This window comes from Macrobrachium nipponense, chromosome 31 (genome assembly GCF_015104395.2).
Source record: "Macrobrachium nipponense isolate FS-2020 chromosome 31, ASM1510439v2, whole genome shotgun sequence".
Taxonomy (NCBI): Eukaryota; Metazoa; Arthropoda; class Malacostraca; order Decapoda; family Palaemonidae; genus Macrobrachium; species Macrobrachium nipponense.
Genome location: NC_061093.1, coordinates 33,666,748 through 33,687,946, shown reverse-complemented (window position 1 = coordinate 33,687,946; position 21,199 = coordinate 33,666,748). Strand labels below are relative to the sequence as shown.

The following is a 21,199-nucleotide window of genomic DNA, read 5'->3' as shown; positions in this document are numbered from 1 at the left end:
AGGGAAGGGAGCCTTCTCCTTCCGAGCCTATTAATTTAGATGACGTCTCGGAGGACGAAGTTACTAACAGAGAAGGACTTTCGAATTACAAAGTTCTTTCTGCTCTTCTCTTAGAAGAATATGGAGATGCGTTGACTCCAGCCGCTCCTCCTTCTCCGCGCTCTCTATTTTCAAGTATGAAGGCGCACAAGTCTTCATCTTTCCTGAAAATGAAGCCGGCCATATCCATGAAAAGGGCCTTACAATCTCTTGACTCCTGGATCAAGACAAAGAAGGAGTTAGGAAGAACGATCTTTTGCATGCCTCCCGCTAAACTAATGGGGTAGGAGAGGGCATATGGTACTAAACGGGTGAAAAAGGAAAATATGGGATTGTCTCTGCCCGTTTCAGCTGAATCGGACTTCTCCAGCGAAAGCAACATGGGGTCTTTCGGAAATGGACCATCTCCTCAAGGGACTTTTTCATACCTTAGAAGTATTTAACTTCCTAGATTGGTCCCTTGGGGTTATTGCTAAGAAGTCCCATGAAAAAGAACAACTAAACCCTGAAACCTTACATAGCATCCTTACATGCATCGATAAGGCGGTTCAAGATGGATTGGCGGAAGTGTGCTCCCTCTTCGGTGCGGGAATACTAAAGAAGAGAGCGGTTCATAGTGCCTTTCTCACTAAGGACCGTCTCGCCTTCGCAGAGATCCGCATTTGTCTGTATGCGCCTCTCTCTGAACATTTATTTCCTTCTCAGTTGGTGAGAGACATTGCCCATTTTCTAACTGAGAAAGCCACTCAAGATCTTTTAAGGCAATCCTCAAGGAAAAATAGACCTGTGGCCAGTGAGGAAAAGAAAGCCTCTAGGCCAGCTCAACAACAGCAGCCCTCTCGAGGAGGCCCTCAGGCTAGATCCATCGCCAGAAGAAAGTCAACGGAAAAAAGGGGAAGATCTGCCTTCCGTCCCTTTAAGAAGGGAAAATGAGAAATCTTTCCTCCAGACACCTGTAGGAGCCAGGTTACAGTTCTTTGCGGGAGCATGGGAAGACATAGAATCCGATCCTTGGTCAATGTCAATAATCAAGAAGGGTTATTATATCCCATTCAAGGACAGGCCCCCCTTGACAACATCACCGAGGGAACTGTCAGCCAGATACAGGGACCCTGTTCTGATGGATACTCTTCGTCAAATGGTGGAACAGATGTGGGACAAAAGAGCAATAGAGCTGGTACTGGATCAAAGCTCCCCGGGGTTTTACAATCGCTTGTTTCTCGTAGCGAAAGCCTCGGGGGGATGGAGACCGGTACTGGATGTAAGTTCGCTGAACAAATTCGTACAACAACAGAAGTTCAGCATGGAAACGTCTGCCTCAGTACTTGCAGCTCTCCGTCAAGGAGATTGGATGGCGTCCCTAGATCTTCAAGACGCATATTTCCACGTCCCGATTCACCATTCGTCGAGGAAGTACCTTCGTTTCATGTTCGAGGGAAGGATCTATCAGTTCAGGGCCCTGTGTTTCGGCCTTTCTACGGCTCATCAAGTCTTTACAGACTTGATGAAAAATGTGTCAAAACACCTTCACATGAAAGGGATAAACGTCTCCCTATACCTGGATGACTGGCTCATCAGGGCCAGGTCTCAAAAGCAGTGTCTGGAGGACCTGTCAACAATCCTGGAATTGACAAAGACATTAGGATTAATTGTGAACCTCGAGAAATCTCAGATGGTCCCCAGCCAGAACGTAGTCTATCTGGGGATTCAGATGGATTCTCGAGGTTTTCGAGTATTTCCTTCTCAAGAGAGAGTAAGGAAAGGCTGTGCCACAGTATTGAACTTCTTAGAGAAAGAGCGTACTTCAGCGAGGGAATGGTTGAGCCTTCTGGGGACCCTTTCTTCGCTCGAACAGTTCTTTCCTCTAGGAAGACTACATCTCCGTCCGCTTCAGTTCTTCCTGAGAAGCAGTTGGAGTTGGAAGACAGGACAGCTCTCGGACACGTTTCCAATCTCATTAGAAATAAAACAACAATTAGGGTGGTGGTTGACCCCCTTAGAAGAAAACAAAGGAGTATCCTTAGAAGTACGGAACCCAAACCTGACATTGTTCTCAGACGCGTCGGAGACAGGTTGGGGTGCGACTTTAGGGTCCAAAGAAGTGTCAGGCACCTGGTCGGAAGAGCAGGTGTCATGGCACATAAATTGCAAGGAGCTCTTTGCGATTCACCTCGCGCTAAGGAGCTTCGAGCAGATAGTCAGAGACAAAGTAATACAGATAAACTCCGACAATACGACCGCTCTGGCTTATGTCAAGAAACAAGGAGGAACTCACTCTCTCGCCCTATACGAACTAGCAAGAGATCTGCTGATTTGGACAAATCAAAGGAACGTGGTTCTTCTAACGAGATTTGTTCAAGGAGAGAGGAACGTGAGAGCGGACAGACTAAGCAGGAGGTTCCAGGTCCTTCCTACAGAATGGACCCTCCACTCGGAAGTCTGTCAGACCCCCCCTTTGCTATTTTTCTTTGGGGGAAACCGCCTGATAGATCTATTCGCCACGTTTCTCTCCAAAAGGATAGATACATTTTGCGCCCTGGTAGAAGATCCCAGGGCTTATGCAATAGACGCCTTTCTCCTGGACTGGTCAGGGCTAGGACGTGTACGCTTTTCCACCCATTCAAGATTCTGGGGGAAGTAGTCAGAAAGTTGTGCCTCGAAGGGAACCAGAATGACTCTGATAGCCCCATATTGGCCATCCCGAATTTGGTTCACGGAGGTGATGGAGTGGACAGTGGACTTCCCCAGATCTCTTCCAAACAGGATAGATCTGCTCAAACAACCCCACTTCGAGAGGTACCATCAAAAATCTACCTGCTCTTGCTCTGACTGCCTTTCGACTATCGAAAGACTTGTCAGAGCGAGAGGGTTTTCTCGCAAGGCGGCAAGCGCAATTGCTAGAGCCCGCAGATCATCTACTAGGCGAGTGTACCAATCGAAGTGGGAAGTTTTCAGAAACTGGTGCAGGTCGAAGAAGCTGTCCTCTTCCAATACCTCTGTAACCGAAATTGCGGATTTCCTTCTTTTCCTGAGGGAAAAGTCACATCTCTCTGTACCAACAATTAAAGGATACAGAAGTATGCTTTCGTCAGTCTTTAGAAACAGGGGTTTAGATTTGACGAATAATAAAGATTTGCACGATCTCATCCGCTCCTTTGAAACGTCGAAGTCAGTAGAACCTAGGGTTCCGAGCTGGAACTTAGATGTGGTTCTGAAATTTCTGTCCTCGGAAAAGTTCGAACCACCTCATACGGCTTCATTCCGGGATATCACTAGAAAGTGTATATTTCTGCTATCTCTGGCTACGGCTAAAAGGGTCAGTGACTTGCACGCCCTTGAGTCACGAGTCGGCTTCAAAGAAGATTCTGCGATTTGTTCATTCCAGACTCTTTTTCTTGCCAAAAACGAGAACCCTTTGAATCCCTGGCCTAGGAGTTTCGAGGTAAAAGGACTTACTAGCCTAGTAGGCAGAGAAATAGAAAGATCACTTTGTCCAGTTAGAGCACTGAAATTCTATCTGGACAGAAAGAAGCGGTTGGGAGGCTCACAACATGGTCTATGGTGCTCGGTGAAAGACCCCAAGAGACCTATGTCTAAAAATGCTTTGGCCTTCTTTGTTAGAAGTGTAATTACCGAGGCTCATAAGAACTGCCCAGATGACTCTTTTAATCTATTAAGAGTAAGAGCTCATGAGGTAAGGGCAATCACGACATCAATTGCGTTCCAGAGAAATATGTCACTTAAAAATATTTTGGACGCAACCTATTGGAGATGCAACTCAGTATTTGCATCTCATTATTTAAAAGATGTGCGAGTGACGTATGAGAAATGTTTTTCTCTAGGTCCGTTTGTGTCAGCACAGACGGTTCTGGGTAAAGGAGAGAGCACCGATCCTTAAATATGTGTACGTAACCCTCTTGTCGGATGTGTTCATGTGTTTCCTGTGCATGGGAGTGTCAGATGTCGCACTGGCGGCCTTCACTTCTCTTCATTAGGAAATCGAGTGACAGCTGACTATTAGAGGGGTACAACATTTTTTTTTTCTGATTTTGTATGTATGATTATCGAGTTTGTGGTTGTTTGCTAAGAGTTTGGGGATGACTCTTAACAATCTTAGAACTAACACGGGTTAGGATCGGGTGATCGGGATCGGTTGTGTGCTCCTTAAAGAAGGCGTGTTGTCATATAAGCGGATTAGCACCCCTTGACAAATGCCAGTTAGGCTCTGTCGAGTAAGTGGATAAGACCCCATCGACAGACCAGCAAGAACTCTTGGCCACAGATCACTATCTCGCTAAGGCTCTTGAGGTGAAGCTGACTCCTGGGCAGTAGCCACGAAGTCTTCCATCTAATAAGGTAGGAACCAAGGTCTATTTATACCTACAACATATGTTGTTTACCTGTCTAGTCAGTAAGTTAGCTGTCTCTTGCCCTCCACCAAAGGGTGTCAATCAGCTATGTATATATCTGACAGGTAAGTTGAATGTATGAAAATGATATTGTTATGATACAATAAAGTTTCATACATACTTACCTGGCAGATATATACGATTGAAGACCCACCCAGCCTCCCCGCAGGAGACAGGTGGAAGAGAGAATCTGATTAGAAAACGGGAATGGTTCCTAGTCCTGCCACCCAGAGCAGGGCGGTAGATCACCTGACCTACCTGTAGCGAGTGCCGCGAAATTTGAATTTCTGTCGGGGACGACGGAGTCGATAGCTATGTATATATCTGCCAGGTAAGTATGTATGAAACTTTATTGTATCATAACAATATCATTTTTCGTAAGTTGAGCCTTTCGTATCTCGAGGTACCACTGTATTGTGATTGTGTCAGGATAATTAGTTTCCTTTACTTTTTACAGTTATTATGATTGTACTAAGGATAACCAATCTGCATTTTACTTTTGACATTTTTTGTGACTGTGTTAGGATAATTAGTTTGCAATTTCCTGTTTTACATTTATTGTGATTGTATTAGGAGAATCAGTTACAGTAGAAGTTGATTTGTTAGGGTTGTGACAACAATAGCAGATGTTCATATGTAAGTCGCAAACATTTTTAAAAGGCTCCTTAGGGAAGTGATGGCTTATGTTGATAAATCATGAATTTTGTAAGTTTTGTTTGCTAAACATCAAAATTTGTATTACAAAAGGGAATCTTACATGGTTTTCTTTTTTTGGCATAGCTTAGTTTACATTATGAGAAATTGTGTAAAGCATAGCGTTTGGTTAAATTGAAATGCCAATTTAACGAACTTTGCTTCTCATCAATACTGACGTATATTGTATTTCCACAGCTCAGCGAGGTATACAACAGGAAATTACTCTCAACACAAAGCATGGCGTTGAAGCTAAAAGTTATGAAGCGGTGAGTCTCTTGACTGTTTTTTTTTTGAATAACTTAAATGAAATCAGATAAAGTGAAAGCAATTTCTTATATGGTTAGAACTATTTCTTATCTCAAATCTTAATAAAATTTTGAGATGAGTTTTGATATTCTATCAAGATTTTTGTTAAATTATTTAAACTGAAAGTAGGAAATGGTATAAATTTGTGGAAGTTATACGAAATGTCATTGATTTGGCAGGTTTCTAAGACAATAGTACCCAGTATAGCATTGATATTTATTTTTTACTTTGAATAGTGGAATACCCTATTGACTTTTTTCCATTATAATATATATATATTTTTTTTTTATTAAACTTTGTCCCCTTTACTTTTATTTATCAAGGTGGATAACGATCTTTTCTTTCAGCTGTTTCCATTATGGTGTCCAACTTAGTTCCTTCATATGATTTATTATTTGTGAAATGTTAACTGTATTTACATGGCATATCAAGGTAAAAGCTGTACTGCAGTTACCTTTATATTTGACATTATAGAATTAGGCAAGTTTGAGGTTATCTTTGCTTATAAAAAGTTTTTGTGTTGTGGAAGTTTTTTAATTAGCAATTTAGAGTGAAAAATTTTGAATAATTTTGTACTTAATCTTGGAGAAATTATTTGCATTCATTATTCTTTTCACACATCATCATCTAGCCTTTTTGTGCATACTATTTTCTAGTTTCAATTTTTTGGGGTGTTGCAATGTATTATCTAGTTTCAATTTTTTGGGTGTTGTAATTGATTTCCCTCATTTTACAGCACCATAAAGTCATGAAACTTGATTGGTCACATTATAAGTCTATAGATTCATTCAACAACTTTTATAAAGGAGCCATAGAATACATTTTCAGGAGTTTTTTTTAACGATCCTGAATTTAGGAAGTTTTATTTCTGGTTATATTGTTACTTTATCTAAATGTAAGTAGGATTTTATTCTTGTGTAAGTTATTTGAAATGGTTTTCCTTTGGGTAACATCTCACTGAAATTAAAATGTTTCTTACAAACTCCTTACTCGTGTAGCATATATTTGTGGTCTGCTGAATGTTCAAAACACTAGTCTTTTATCTCACAAACAAGAAGAGTAGCACTTGCTTTATGCTGGCTCCTCCTGAATCTGCAGTTACATCCCTTGCTTCATATAAAGTTTTTTTTATCATTCTTACCTTCTGCCTTTTTTCCTATTCAACATAGTACTTCTGGGAAGGTGATAAGTGCATCGATATTAGTGCCTTAACAGGTAGATAATTATTTTGGAAGCTTCACTATCACATGCACTTGCAATTTATTGTCTTGAAAGTTTCCCCTCATTTGCATATGATACTTTATTTTTGTGTGGTTTGTATATATTTCATTTTGCCCTTAGTATGCCACAGCAAAACAATGAGTACAACTCTATGTTCCAATGCTCAACTCTCTGTTGAACATAGAGATCACAAACAGTAATTCTTGGGCATTCAATAGCTCAAGCCTTTCTTGAGAATTGTAATTCAGGTTGTGGGAGTGATGTGTTTTATAGAATGAATTCATTTTTCCCTACAACCTCCTCATTCATATTCAACCTCCATTATCCTTGAATGCTGATATATTGCATCTTTCGTCTAGACTACAGGAAAAGTGAGGCGATTTCAGTATGCTTGTGGCAGTCAGGTGGCACATGTAGAAAACAGCTACCACTCTTCTTCTGTCTTGTAAATAAGAGACTGCAATGTCTTGAACATTTGAGTACCACAAATGTGGCTATTTGGCTGTGGTGGGTTTGTTTATAAAATGTAATTTTGTTTTATGAAAATTTGTCTTCTTTTAGTGTTGTGTACACCATTTATATGATAATAAACTGTTTTAACAGAACATTGTAAATGACTAATTTAAAAGGTAATGTATAATAATTATTAAAGGATACAGCATGGCTTTCAATCTATGGGGGTGTCCCCTTAAGTACAAAAACTTGCAAACAATGCCCTTAGCCCCATCTACTCTTATTTCTTATAGAACAAATTTCAGTCATTCCATTGATCTCTTGCTATTTTACTCCCCACCTGAATTTTTGCCTTGCTCTATTGTTCCACCATCAATTAAGATGAAATTATTGGGTCCAACCCAGTGCGAGTCTAGTAATGTGACTCAATGTTCTGCTTTAATTTCATATTTTGAGATGATAATCATTTGAATTAAGAGCAGGCACAGAGTAGAACAAATATGTCATCATCCAGCAGACAGTTCATTCATATACTAGATTGTTTCCCACTGAGATGAAGTCCTTTGATTGTAAACAGTGTAATGAATACATGCTTACTGTTATGTTAATGTTGTAATGAGATGTCACCCTATGAGACATAAACATTATTTGTGATATTAATTAATTATTTCTTTTCACACCTGTTGTCACAGCAGAGGGTTGTAAGTTGCATATTTTTCCCTAGAGGTGCTGCTACAATGCTTCATTGAAGTGATGTATTACCTAAATGACTCATTTGAATACTACTATAATGTAGGGGATACTATCTTTGGTTTTACATCTATCCAAATACTGTTCTACTTAATGATTTTACATTATTTTCATTCAAATGACATATTCATTTGGGTTAATTCTGGACTGAAGGGTTTTTTTATAAGTGGTTTTACAACTTAGTTTAATTTCCAAATATGTATGGGTTTTAGGGAGTCAAGAAGAAAGATAAAGGAAAAAAGGTATATATAGCTAATAATAAATGTTTTGTGTTAATGAAGAGCAAGTGCCTATAACAGTCACTTTACTGAAGCATTGGGTGGTTCTGTATTGCAAAGTGTGTGTGTGTGTGTGTGTGTTTATTGCTATTATTTATTAGATTTTAACACAGCAAAAGGCTTCACTTACCCTCATGAAAAACCTCCCACACCATTTTACCATTCAAGCTTGTTTGAAAAACTAGATTTTTTGTATCTGAACAAGCTGGAATGCAACTTTGTGTGGGAAGTAGCTCCAGTTTGTAATTTGTTTATAGAAGTTAACAGCATTATGTGAAAGTTACAACTTATTTAGTTTTTTTATGATGTGTTTCTGTGATTGATACAAACATCATTGTACCATGATGATGTTGCACTCTTTACTCACTGAAATGTAAATACAATGCCTAAGCAGTATCCAAGTGTATGTGTGCACTAACATATTACAGTTAACAACTGCTACACCTACAATACACTTTCACTCTTTACATTAATATTCAGCATTTGTTATTTTTTTCTTGCTCATTTTTTTAACAATTTGTTTTGAATTTCTATTTTATACTAATTTCTTATTGAGTCTATAGAATTTTTATGTCCCTACAATCTGAAAACCTCTTATTTTGCTAGTGATGTACTGCCAGGATTTTGTGGTGTTAACCACACAAATCATCAATTGAAAGATGAAGTCTTGAGTCTTCTCTGGTAGTTAAGGGAGTCAGCTGGTTTTGAGGTGAAAATCCTTATTGTTGGGATATGACTGCAGTATTTGCACCAAGTATAAAGTACATATTTCTTTTTTTTACTCAGTCAGTTAGCAAAAGTTTTAAGATACCTATCTTTTCTGTTAATTCTTCTGCATTAATTAATATAGCACAAAGTCCCTTTAATTATCTTTTGGCCCAAATGAGTGAAATCTTTTAATTTTGTAATTTTTAGCTTGAAAAAATTGCCAGATTTAGTCTTTTCCAGATGTAAATATTTATTTGGTGCTGTCTTTTGGACAGGCTAAGAACTATTGTGTGTGAAACCTAATGGGAAAATAACCGTGAAATTATTTACATTATAAGATGGAATTAAGGTGGAGCATCCTGACTTGGCTTTGTTGCAGCATTACTTGGACTAAGGTTTCAAGTTTACTGAGCTTTGCTGTGCTGTTATTGTGTAGTGTCATAAGGGAAAGTTGCTATTAGTCAGTTTTAATTGTACATAAAAAATTCTGTTGACTAATATAGATCACATACTCTTCAGTTTTTTGGGGGATAGTTATGGGAAATGTTCCAAAATTAAACACATTGTAATATTTTACTTCATATTCTCATTGCCATACCTCATTCCTAGTTGTATAAAAAAAACTTGACTTGTATCTTCCCCCCGCCTTTTCCATTGTTGGTACTGTATGGCACCTGTAAATCTCATAAGATTTCCTTCTTCCTTCTACATAGGCTTTTCTTCTTAAGTATAACCTCCTCCCATGACTTACATCAGCGGTCCACTCTGGGATTCTTTCGCCAGTTTCCCATCTCGCCTGTGAATACAACCGATTGACTGCTATCTGGATAGTTTTGCACATTGATCACTGAAATCCATTCCAATTATACGTCTATTATCCTCTATCCGCTTACTTAGATTTTAATATACTTTTCAGGAATTATGCAGCATCCTCTCCCACACTGTAAGACTAGGACTTATATCAAATATTGTATAACATTGACTTGAAAAGCAGTTTTGTATTCCACATCATTTTAAGTATTCCAGTTGCACACCCTGTTTTCCTGATTTTTCCTTCAAATTTTGTATTCTAATGATCCATCGTTTAAGACCACTGTACCTAAGTACCTAAACCTGTCAACAGTTTCATGGTTTCATCTCCAAAATTCACACCTCCTAGGGTTCTACACTTTCATATTAGTCACTGGATTGTGAGTGGTAAACAAAAATTCATACTTTCACTCCCTTTCTGTAAAAAATCAGACGCCAGTTGCAATTCCTCTTGTCTTCGCATAGCAGTACCATTTTTTTTGGTCAAGATTCAATAGCTTTTTATTTTCTTTCCAGTTAACACTTGCATTTGTTTCAGTAACAACTCAGTATGAAATCTATGACGAAAAGAAACAAAATAGGTAGACAGTCACACCGTGCATCATAGTCTCATCTTTTAGTCTACCACTCAATTTTCTGTCAACTTGGACTGTACCAAGATTGCCTTCAACCAGTTTGGAAATATTGAAATATATCCACAAACTAAGGAATCTCATGATCGAAAGTGGTGTCGTATGTGAAAGTGTTTTATTGTTTTGCAAATTATAAAAAAAACATACTTATGTGTAGGCAGCAACAGGAACAGTACCCACTCATCCATATCTCTTGAGAGCTTTTAGGAGAGCTCCAGTCTTGCTCGACACTAGCATAACTTTTTTTTAACTTGATAAAATATTTTTATATGCATATCATGCTTACCTATATGGATTTACTAATGTATGTGTGGGTCTCTCCAGTGAGACAAGTTCTTGAATTTCCAATTGCCAAGTAATGATGTTGTTCAAGCTACGAGACATAGCCTGAGATATGAGCACGTTACATACCTATTGCATTAGAGTGTTGGATCACAGATGATTCTTCATGAGAAGAATGCTTCCCTTAAATTTCAACTGTATATCTGTTTTCATTAGGAAGATCCAAGGAGTAGTTGATACATTAGTCCTCTTGTCAGTAAGTGTACTACATGATGATCATCATGGACTCAATTTCAGAAAACTGAATAGAATATGTAGAGTATCAAGAACATTACCTTCCATGCACATCAGTCATCTTTTCTGGAACATGGTGTAGAAATATAAGTCTGTATAACAAAATTTTATGCCTGTATGTACTGATTGGATGTAGTTGGTAAGCAACATCCAAGATATATGTGCTGAAACGCTAGTTGTTCTGGGAAATCTTTAAAGGTTATTGGATATTGGTTCTTATTACCAGCTTTATTATTCATGTTAGACAAAAAGGACAAGCTGCATGTTTCCTCTCATCAGAAAATCAACATGGCTGTATAGTAAAATGAGACATTTGTACATTTAAGTGATATTCAAATGTTTTGATTGATTTAAAGAATTCTTTTAATGATTGATTTTGTTCCTTGTGACTGTGTCTGAATATTTAGGAAAGTATTAATGGTTGTGACCTGGTGAGTAAGGCCACCCACTAGTGATGGTTAATTGCCAGAAAGGAGACTCAAGGCAATTTTTCATTTGATGACACTTTTCTTGACTGTCAGCATTTCAGGCAGTATAGCTTAGGTAAAATGAGATGTATCTATTGAAGAAACAAATATTTGAAACTTAAGAATTTGGATGGCTTAATTTAGTGCATTGTTATGCTGCTTGTGGTTATTACTTATCATAATTTTCCCTCTTATATAAACCATTTCACTTATTGCTGAATTACAAACACGAGAAGATAATTTCTCCACTAAATTTGGCATCAACATTTGATAAATTTTATAGGAAAGCCTAACTATGGACCAGGCACAGTATATGAATAATCCATTTCTTAATATTGGTTTGCACAGACTGGATGTCATGTAATATTGTAAAAATTGCAGTCATTTTTGTTTTTGTTTAGTACAAGATTTCTTATTCTTGAAATGAAATTTGAGTTAAAGTTTTATTAGCAATAAGAATAACTAATGAAACTCCCTTGTTATTCTTTAGGTTTCAAATTCATTGTAGATGTAATCTCTTTATAACTTGTTTTAACGTGTTCATTTTTTAAGTAATTTCTTGAAGGTTAGTTATGGAAGCCAAACCCTTGCTCTTCATCTGTAGACTCAGAATTTTATGAAACTAACCTGATTTTCATCATGTCTGCTAGGAGATAATCTTTACAAGTATAAAGTGTTCTCAGGAAAAGGTTTTTCTACTACTAATTGCGTTCAAGAATAATATGAACTAATACTGATTGCATACTACTAATTATGCTGTTGTGCTTAGTGCATTTCCTTAGTCTTTACATAAGTTTGGATATATTTTTATATTGGCGATAATGATTATTCTTTAATTAGTATATGTACATTAGTATCAGGGGATTAATTCTTTGACTTTTTGATGGGTGGGTTACATCATATGAAAATGTTTTGAGTAATTCAAACCTTTGTTTATGGATGCCTCAGTTTACATAGAAATTAAAATGAAAGTAGGATATAAATGACGTTTCTTGTCAAGAATGTAATCATATTTCCATTAATGATTGACACTTAACAGCTGCTGGTTTGTCAGCTAATTATTCTCGTAATGCTTTTATTTTGGCCTGTAGATATGCTGAAGGGTGCTTCATGAGCATTTTTTTATTTTGTTTGAGTATTAGGTAGTGTTATAGGTTTGAGTTAGAGGTACCTATTATCTCATTGAATGTTTCCAATTCATTGAATAACAGCTGAAGATCATAGGAGTTAACATCTCCCTCAGGGATGAAACTTTACCTATGTAAATTAAGATATTTAGTTCTTATACCTGAATTACTGGTTATATTGTTTAAATGCCAACCTCTTATTCTACAGGGAGTGCCCTCCCAGTCCTTCTGATTGATACACTCCTGTGGTCTACAGGCAGGTGCTGAAAGCAAATAGTATGATAATGGGAGGGAAGGGTTACACCCTAGTTTTATTAATTAATCATTGCTATTGAAAAATTATGTACTGTATTTGATATTGGTGCAAATGGTCACTTGAGGGTTGAAATTACTTGAGAAGTTGGTATTCATGACAGTGGAAAAATGCATATTTTTGTATGATACATTGTGTGACCCATTTAGTAATTGTAAAAAAGCTTAACTGGTAATGGTATAGAGCTAGTTGGTACAGGGGTGCTCTTTTGTAGTTAATAGTAGTGTCTAACATATTACTGTATTTTTAATTTTCTAATCAACTTATTCAGCTCTGTTTTTGTATTGCCTTATATTCATTATTAATTTATTTTGCTTTTTTCTGGTTGATATTGTACTAGAATTAGGTTTATATCATCTTCTAACTTACAAAAATGTTACAATGTAAGGTTTTAATGAGGTTTATTTGGAAAGAGGAAATATGATTTGTTTATATTGAGATTGATTTCCATGCAATTTGCCAAAATAAACAAAAACATATCATCATGTCTTCAAAAATAGGGTCACAATAGCAGATTATAGTAAGCAATCAAGTTTTTGCATTACTTGTTTAATAAAATTCTTATTTATTTTACAGTTGGGAGAAGCAGCCAAATTGAAACCACTTGAAGTAGAGCTGCAGCGTCTTGAGGACCTTAGTGAAAGCATTGTACAAGATTTCTCATACATGAGGCAGCGTGAGGAGGAAATGAGAGACACCAATGGTAGGTGGTGGTAAATTTAATTTTTATATAATCCATTAAATAAATATAAATACAAATTTTCACGTTTGGTAATGCTCAGTGGAGTCTGATTCATTGTTGCGAAATGTAATGGAATACAGAATCTAGGCCAAAGGTCAGTCACTGGGACCTATGAGGTCATTCAGCACTGAAAGGTAAATTGAGAGTAAGAAGGTTTTGAAGGTGTAACAGGAGGAAAACCTCACAGTTGCAGTATGAATAATATTGTTAGAAGAAAATTAAGGATAGTATGTTGGAGGAAGAGAATATGAAGAGGGGTACAGTAAAAAGAAATGAAAGAGGTTGTAGTTAGGGGACCAGAGGGATGCTGCAAAGAACCTTAAGTAATGCCGTACTAATTACGGGGGATATGTAGATTCATTCGAGATGAATCTTGCCTACTGTTAAATTTAGCTATATCTCCCCGCCGATTAGGTGAGTTGGCATTCAAACAAAAAAATCGAATGGCTGCCCGGATAACTGTCTAGTTTACCTGTTCTCCACCAGGTGTGTTTCGAATGTTTTAGCTCTTGTCAGAATTCTCCTTGCCGCCATTGCGGCTAGGCGATTGTTGGTATTTTTGAAGTTGGCTGTTTTACACCTGTTTACGGTATTGTAATTTCATTTTCCTAGGATATCTTCCACCGGAAGTAAAACCAATAAAATGCCAGGAATGTGAAATTGGAAGTTGATCAACATTCCTTTGTACTGGCAGGGGTACAGGGTGTGATTTTGGAACTACTTGATGCGAAGAATGTAGGGAATTATTTTAAGAAATTTATGCCTGAATATGTCAGATATAGGGAAGACTGGAACTATACGTAGATTGCAAAAGCAATTAGTTAGATCAGGGCTTAAACCTGTCAGGCTATCCCTACTCAGACTAGGCATTTTAGTAGGCTAGTATTGACTTCCATTGTAGCTCCGCCTTCTGCTCCCCATTCAGTTCAGGAAAAGCGTAACGAGAAGTTAGAACATTAACCTGTTTTTAGTTCTAATACAATTTGAACTTAGTTCGTGACGGTAACGTTCCGAATCCCTCCAGTGTGCACTCATTTTTGCGTTCCCTGTTAAAAGTAAGGTGTTGGTGCCCTCGTCTGTACGTAGCCCGAGCCTAGGACTGCCCTGCGACAGTTGGAAACGTCCGCTGCCAGGGAACCGGGTCGGTTCTCGGGACGATGGGATTCTGTGCCCTCCAATACCTACTTCGCCCTTTTCATGGTCTGAATCTTGTTTGAAGCGTTCGCCAAAGGACTGTTAAAGAGTTCGCATAAGGGCAGTTTCGGTAAGCGTTAATGCTCGCTCCGTAGGCGCATTCTGTCGTCTTCAACACCTAGTTTGAGGTGTTAGCATGCATAGGCTTAATAATATATGATATAGGTGTAGACATTTTATTGAGATGATAATGTATTTGTATCGAGTTTTACACGTTTAGATATGTCAACTCGGTCGACTGTTTATCTCTCATGTTTTGGTTATTCTAAATTCTTGTATGCTAGCATATTCCTTTTTCTTCGTAATGCTTGTGTTTGTTCTTTGCGTGCTTCCTCTTTGGCTATCGGCAAATTTCTTACTACTGCCTCGATTAATGTTTCTCTTTCAAGTCTACACTGTCTGTAGTATCTAAAGTTCTCGCCGAGTTAGATATTCTAGCTTCAGAGATTTCCAACTTAGTTTCATATAGGAATGCTTTCAAGTATGTACGATCGCTTTCGGACGAGGCAGGAGCGTTGTTGTAACTCCTCTCCCACACCCTCCCACTTTTGGCGCCTCGTTCTCTCTCTCTCCCTCTGTCGACTTGTGCGGACTGCGGACCAGGGTTCCCAGACGTATGATAGTTTGACCCTCTGTACGATAAACGATTATTAATCAAAATACGATAATTTGAAGATATTTGGTACGATAATTTGGTCTGATACATCTGGGAACCCTGCTGTGGACATTGTTGACTCGTGTGAACGCAGTTGACTCGAGGGGAGTGCGAACTTGGCCGAGTCCCGAGTCGCTTAAACTGTCTTGCTCTCATTGAGTCGTGGTGGATTTGTTACAGCACTTAGCTGCTGTCACCTCTTATTGACAAGTGTCGCTTTTTGTCGCCAAGGGTTGCAGAGAAAGAGCAATCCTTTAAGCTCTTTGTTTACCTCCTGTCGGCAGCTGTCTCCTTCCGTCGCCTGCTGACGGAAGAAGAGTGAATGGAATTGGAGGAACTCGTTTGGCGCTTGTTGCCACACTACGCCTTGCTGTATCCTCATTTTGTTGAGGTGAGGATAGAGGCCACATAGAGAATATATCATAATTGTCTTAGTGTATTTTGGCGCATTCTAAATATTGGAGAAGAGAACCAATGCTTTCTCCAATTTGAGAGCATTTCGTAACTTTTCTCGTCCTCGGACACAATCTCCCTTTGTGTCTGCCTTGGCTTGTCGTCTTTTCTTTTAAAGTCGCGGAGAGCCGAAGGCCGCCTTTTGCTCTACAACGCTTATTGGTCCTTTAATCGTCTTTAATAGGAGGTTCGCTTTCGTTCTCTTTCCGGTGGGGAAATGAACTCGAGACTGACAGACATGCTGATGGATTTTCAGTCTAACTTGAGTTATTATCTTTTATTTACGTTGTCTCGTCTCTTCGACTTCTTAGAGAGGTGGAGACGCCAACCCAGCGGGAGTTTTTAGCAAGGAAACAAGTAACAAAAACAAGTAACTCATTTCTGGTGCTGCAGGGTAATGTCCTCATGCTTATATTCACTCTGTTTGGAAGAAGTGAGAACACTTTCGCTTCCCGTCTGATTATGCAGCTCGGGATTATCTATTGGTAGTATTATTTTACACCTTTCGGGGATAAGTGCAGCTTCAAGTTCTGTGATATGGACAGTTGCAACCTCCTAACATGCATGGAGAGACTTGGGACCAGTATGTTATATGGTGGAGATGGTGAAGGGCAGTTGTGATTCTTTTTGGTTGTCCTCCACTGGTTTATTCTCCCTCTTATAGCTTACCTTGTCTTCAGCAGAGATCTCTCATAAGTCTCTTTTAGTAGGAGATTGTATATAGAGGGAATGATGGTCCAAGGGTAATTCTTTAGGAAGACACCCATAAATAATTGGAGATATTCTTGGACATTTGGAGACTGAATAACAATAAGTGTCTGCCCATATACTTGTTGGTTTTCTAGCATGGTTTTAGTGCCTTTCCAAAGAATGGTCAGACTTGTCGTACACATGCAGAATGTATTCATTCCACTTACCATACATCCACACAGTCATGCAAGTTCCTTCAAGAGGGTTTTACTAGAAGGTATTGCTGTTATGTGCACTTTGTTTGGGTTAGTGTGCAGCCCTCTATAAGTTATATCAGAGACTTGTTTCCCATTGGTAGATGGTGTCGACTTCAGGAGCAAGACACTCCTACTGAATCAGTGATTCAAGTTAGCCCACTCTGTCAACAGTATTCCAAAGGCCAAGGACCTGTTGCTTCTTCTAGCCCAATTTTTATGCACTATATTGTTAATTCTTTATATCCCATTCTTATCTAGCGATGTGGGGATGATATTTAATTGTGCATGCTTGTCGGTCAAGATGAATAATCATGTGCTGCTTGAAGATTTTAGACCGGAAAGAAACTTCCTATATGGTAAGGGCTTTTCCTCATAAGGAAACATGGCCTTACGGGTTATTTTCAGATAACCATGCTCAATTAATGTACGGTTTCAGCGCAAGAATTACGACTTACAAATAAGTTTCATTAAATTTGTAAGTGATCCAGAACCAACTTTGGCTCCAGGACTGTAGGAGGGACACTTTAACCAGGAATCGTCCATTTGGTTCTTAAACCTAAGACCAAGTTTTGGTCTTTTCCCTTTGTCATGCAACACAGAGTTTAACTAGTGTCCTTAACCTTTCATGCAACATAGAATGGTCAACTACACCTGGTAAAACTTTTAGATGTCAGGTCAGTGGAAAGACATCAGGATGCTTAGCAGGTTTATTCCCGGTCAGAAACAAAGTCTTTGTGGGAAGTTTGCTGCTTGAGTGAAATGAAACAACATATTGGTTTGATCATCCATTCTGTGGAAGGACAGTGTTTTAGCAATTGGGGATTCAGGAAGAACAACTGCCTACAAGGGCCGTGACATCCGCAAGTTTGGCACTTGGTGTGGATTTAAGGAACACTCATTTAGCTTCCTAGCATGTAGATGAACAGGGACAGCCGATTGATTACTACTACTTTGTTGGCCCTCAGGCTTGAGCAGTGGATGTTTCCTTAAATTTTGCCTAATTCAGACTCATAGGCCTGCCCCTTGTATCTATTCTGAATTCTATTGAGCAATTTCATGTTCAAGAATTGCTTGAGTCTCCTGTAGAGCCCTTGTAGCCTCAGGGCAAAACTTTTCAGAATTTCCAGTGCTCTTGGTAGATGTCTCATTCTTCCATTGAGAAGAAATCAACTCTACTACACAATTCCATACAGTTCCATTGACATAGGCATCTCCTTAACTACTTGGAGAGGTTAGAAGGACCCCTCCCAATAATAAGATTTTCAAGTTATCTAGGATCTGTCCTTAATTTAAAACGGCTATGGCCTGGGGTCAGAAGCAGTGTTCTGTGTGTTGCTGAGGGTACCATTCTGGAGAAATTTTCAGCACCTGGAACCTTATAGACGTCAATGTTTTCTGTTGACAGGAGATAAGACTTTTCACTGTCTACTTCCAAAGTTATCGTTCCATATGTACTTTCCTCGGTATTGCATCAAGTACATTTAGATCTTGCTGAGGACCAGCACTGTAAGGTGTTGAGATTAAAGCCCCTTCATCTCTTTATCAGTCTCTTTGTGCAGTTTAGATGCGGGTCTAAACTTTAGCTGAATTTACTGTAAAACCTTTTATTTAGCAGTGGTTAATAAGTAAATTTACTGTCAGCACCCTTCTTTAAGCTGGTGTAAGGGAATGCTATTTTAGCTTTCTGCCTTAGAGCTGAGGGTGATGTTAAGGCTATGCTTTACAGTTCCCTGTAAGAATTCCAATTTAATCCCTGGGGGGGGAAGAGGAAACTTCTCTATTGTGTTGGGCATTTAAATTTAAAGGTTAAACCTAGAACATTTTTATCATCCTTTTAGAGACCTTGAACATCTTTGTCAAAGGTAAATGTTGGAAGAGGCAAAATTAACCTTTGGTTTTGTGGTTTTAAGAAAAAAGATGTTGTGGTCAAAGGGGTTAGCCTGGCAGAGGCAAAAATCAACCTTTTGTTTTGTGGTTTTAGAAAACCTAGCTGTCTTTGCCAGTGGTTAACCTTGAAGGCAAAGTTAACATTTTGTTTTGTGGTTTTAGAAAACCTAGAATGTATTTGTGAAGGTTAAGCCTGGAAGAGGCAAAGTTAACCTTTTGTGTTATGATTTTTAGAAACTTTGTCAAGGAACACAAGGTCCTTTGTGACATAATGGATAGGCTAGTGCATGAGAACTAGCTCCATATCTTCTACCTTATTGAAGTTAAACATTCCTAATGTGAGCAGCAGTTGCAACTTCATTTAGTGTTAAGTCAATTTGTCGCTCCAGAATAGGATTGATGTGTCACAGTAGAAGTACAATTCAGTTTTGCCTGATCACTACGTAGCTTAAGTATACAGAATTGTGTTTGAAAACAGTAAAGCCCTTAATCTGCTACTAGTAGTGGGTAGTCTTTTCCTGAACCGAAAAAGAGCAAGTCTTTAGGCTCTTTTGTTTAAATCCTGGGGTTTTAATATTTTGGAGAGCGTGAAGGTACAAATTTTTTATAGGAGCGTACCTTTATATTTTAAAGGTATTCATTTTAAGTGACTGTCATTTGATAGGGCTTTGGACCCAGGCACAGGGGCCCCTCATACCGCTTGCGTTTCATGCTGGCTGAATTGAAGCGGTTTTCTCCGCAAGGCTACTCTTTGCTGCATACATATGAGAGCCTTGCTCCCTGAATGGAATCCAACTTGTGGTGGTAGTAAAATCCACCAAGGATTCCAGATCAGGTGAGAATGTTTTGGGTTTCATATAAGAAACCTTTAGCTCGAATGGCTGAGGAGAATTTTGAATAGCTGCACTATCCACCATTCTCTTCTTAATGTGGGAATCGGCTAAATTTAACAGTAGGTAAGATTCATCTCAAATAATATAAATTTTCATAATAAAATTTATTATTTGGATACTTACCTACTGTTGAATTTAGCTATATCTCCCCGCCGATTACGCGAGTCGGCATTCAAACAAAAAAATCGAATGGCTGCCCGGGTGACTGTCTAGTTTACCTGTTCTCCACCACATGTGTTTCGAATGTTTTAGCTCTTGTCAGAATTCTCCTTGACAGCCCACTAAGTTGTGGGGAGGCTGGGTGGGTCTACTTTAACAGTAGGTAAGTATCCAAATAATAAATTTTATTATGAAAATTTATAATCTGTGGATCATTTGTTTCTCTTAGCTTTGTTCGAGCTTTATGCCTTTCTTTTCTTCCGCAACAATTCCAGATTCATCTTCATTTATTCACTATAAGAATGTAAGCACTCTAGTGGGTAAAAGACTTTATTAAACTTTACTCTCAACTCAATGGACGTATGTTTTTGCAAACTAAATACTGATTTTAGATAAAGAAAAAAACTCCAAATAGTATATTTTATGGTTTTTATAAACTGACAAAAATATCTTTCTTTTCAGAGTCAACAAACTCCAGAGTATTGTACCTGTCCCTCTTCTCTCTCTGTTGCCTCATTGGTTTAGCCACTTGGCAGGTTCTTTATTTGCGCAAGTTCTTCAAAGCCAAGAAACTTATAGAATAAGTAGTGAATGTCCTCTAGGGGACAGTAATGATTAAACCCCAGGGGTCTAGTTATGGTTTATTAACCCAAATGCCTGTGTAAAGAGAAAAAAAATCAGTTTTAGGGAAACTTCACTTCAGTTAAAAAAATGAATTTCTTCAACTTGATGGTATTGGGTCTAGTGTGATGTTGAAGGTAATTATTAAATGTCCAAGATGTATATATATTTTTGGTAAAGAATAGTTGCTTTCTGAAAGTTTATGTTGTAGTAGAAGATTATTTATGTTAGGAATGAACAATTTAAAGTAAGACAGATTTTCTTGCAATGGGGATGTTTGTATCTTAACTAGGTTTTTGTACCCTGAGAAATATTACAGATTAATTCTTTGAAATTAATTTTGTTTCAGTAAAAAGGCAGTGAGTTTCTCCTTATTAAAAAAAAATTTGAAAAAACTCATTGCTTAGTGGTTAATAATGGATGTCTTGAATGTTTTAAAATTATTAGATCTTTATTTTGATTAACCATCATCAGTATCCTGGCATCTTGGTAGTTTGCTCCAGTTTGCCTCTTGATTAAATGCCAAGTTTTTCCCCCCCCTTACTTTGAGAAAAATTTAAGGAGAAAATTAATGTATTTTTTGACATTTTAGAAAGTGATATGTAGATCATTAAAATACTGTTAAACTTATGAGCTAGAACTTACTGATTTATTCTGTCATGTTGTGACTTTTTATATATAAGGAAGAGGATGTTGCTCTGCTAAATTATAGTGTTCTATAAAAATCTTGTATGAGAGTTGTTCTTGTGTGAATGTATTGCTGGACTTGATGATTCCTGAAGGTGACAACTTCAGCAAAATCTTATTTTCGCATTGGTAGCATTGTATTCCTTTAAAAAACCAGTCTTATAAATGTACATGTA

At 38.1% G+C, this 21,199-nt stretch overlaps 1 protein-coding gene across 1 annotated transcript in view; it reads left to right on the top strand.

Moving 5' to 3' along the window:
• LOC135206756 (transmembrane emp24 domain-containing protein bai-like) overlaps positions 1-20,831 on the top strand; it is a 33,774-nt gene extending 12,943 nt beyond the window's left edge. Inside the window, exons 3-5 of the mRNA XM_064238248.1 lie at positions 5,340-5,410; positions 13,362-13,488; positions 20,178-20,831. Of these exons, the coding sequence (XP_064094318.1) occupies positions 5,340-5,410; positions 13,362-13,488; positions 20,178-20,299 (320 nt within the window). The 3' untranslated portion in view covers positions 20,300-20,831. The remainder of the gene's footprint in view (positions 1-5,339; positions 5,411-13,361; positions 13,489-20,177) is intronic.
• The last annotated feature ends 368 nt before the right edge of the window (positions 20,832-21,199 follow it).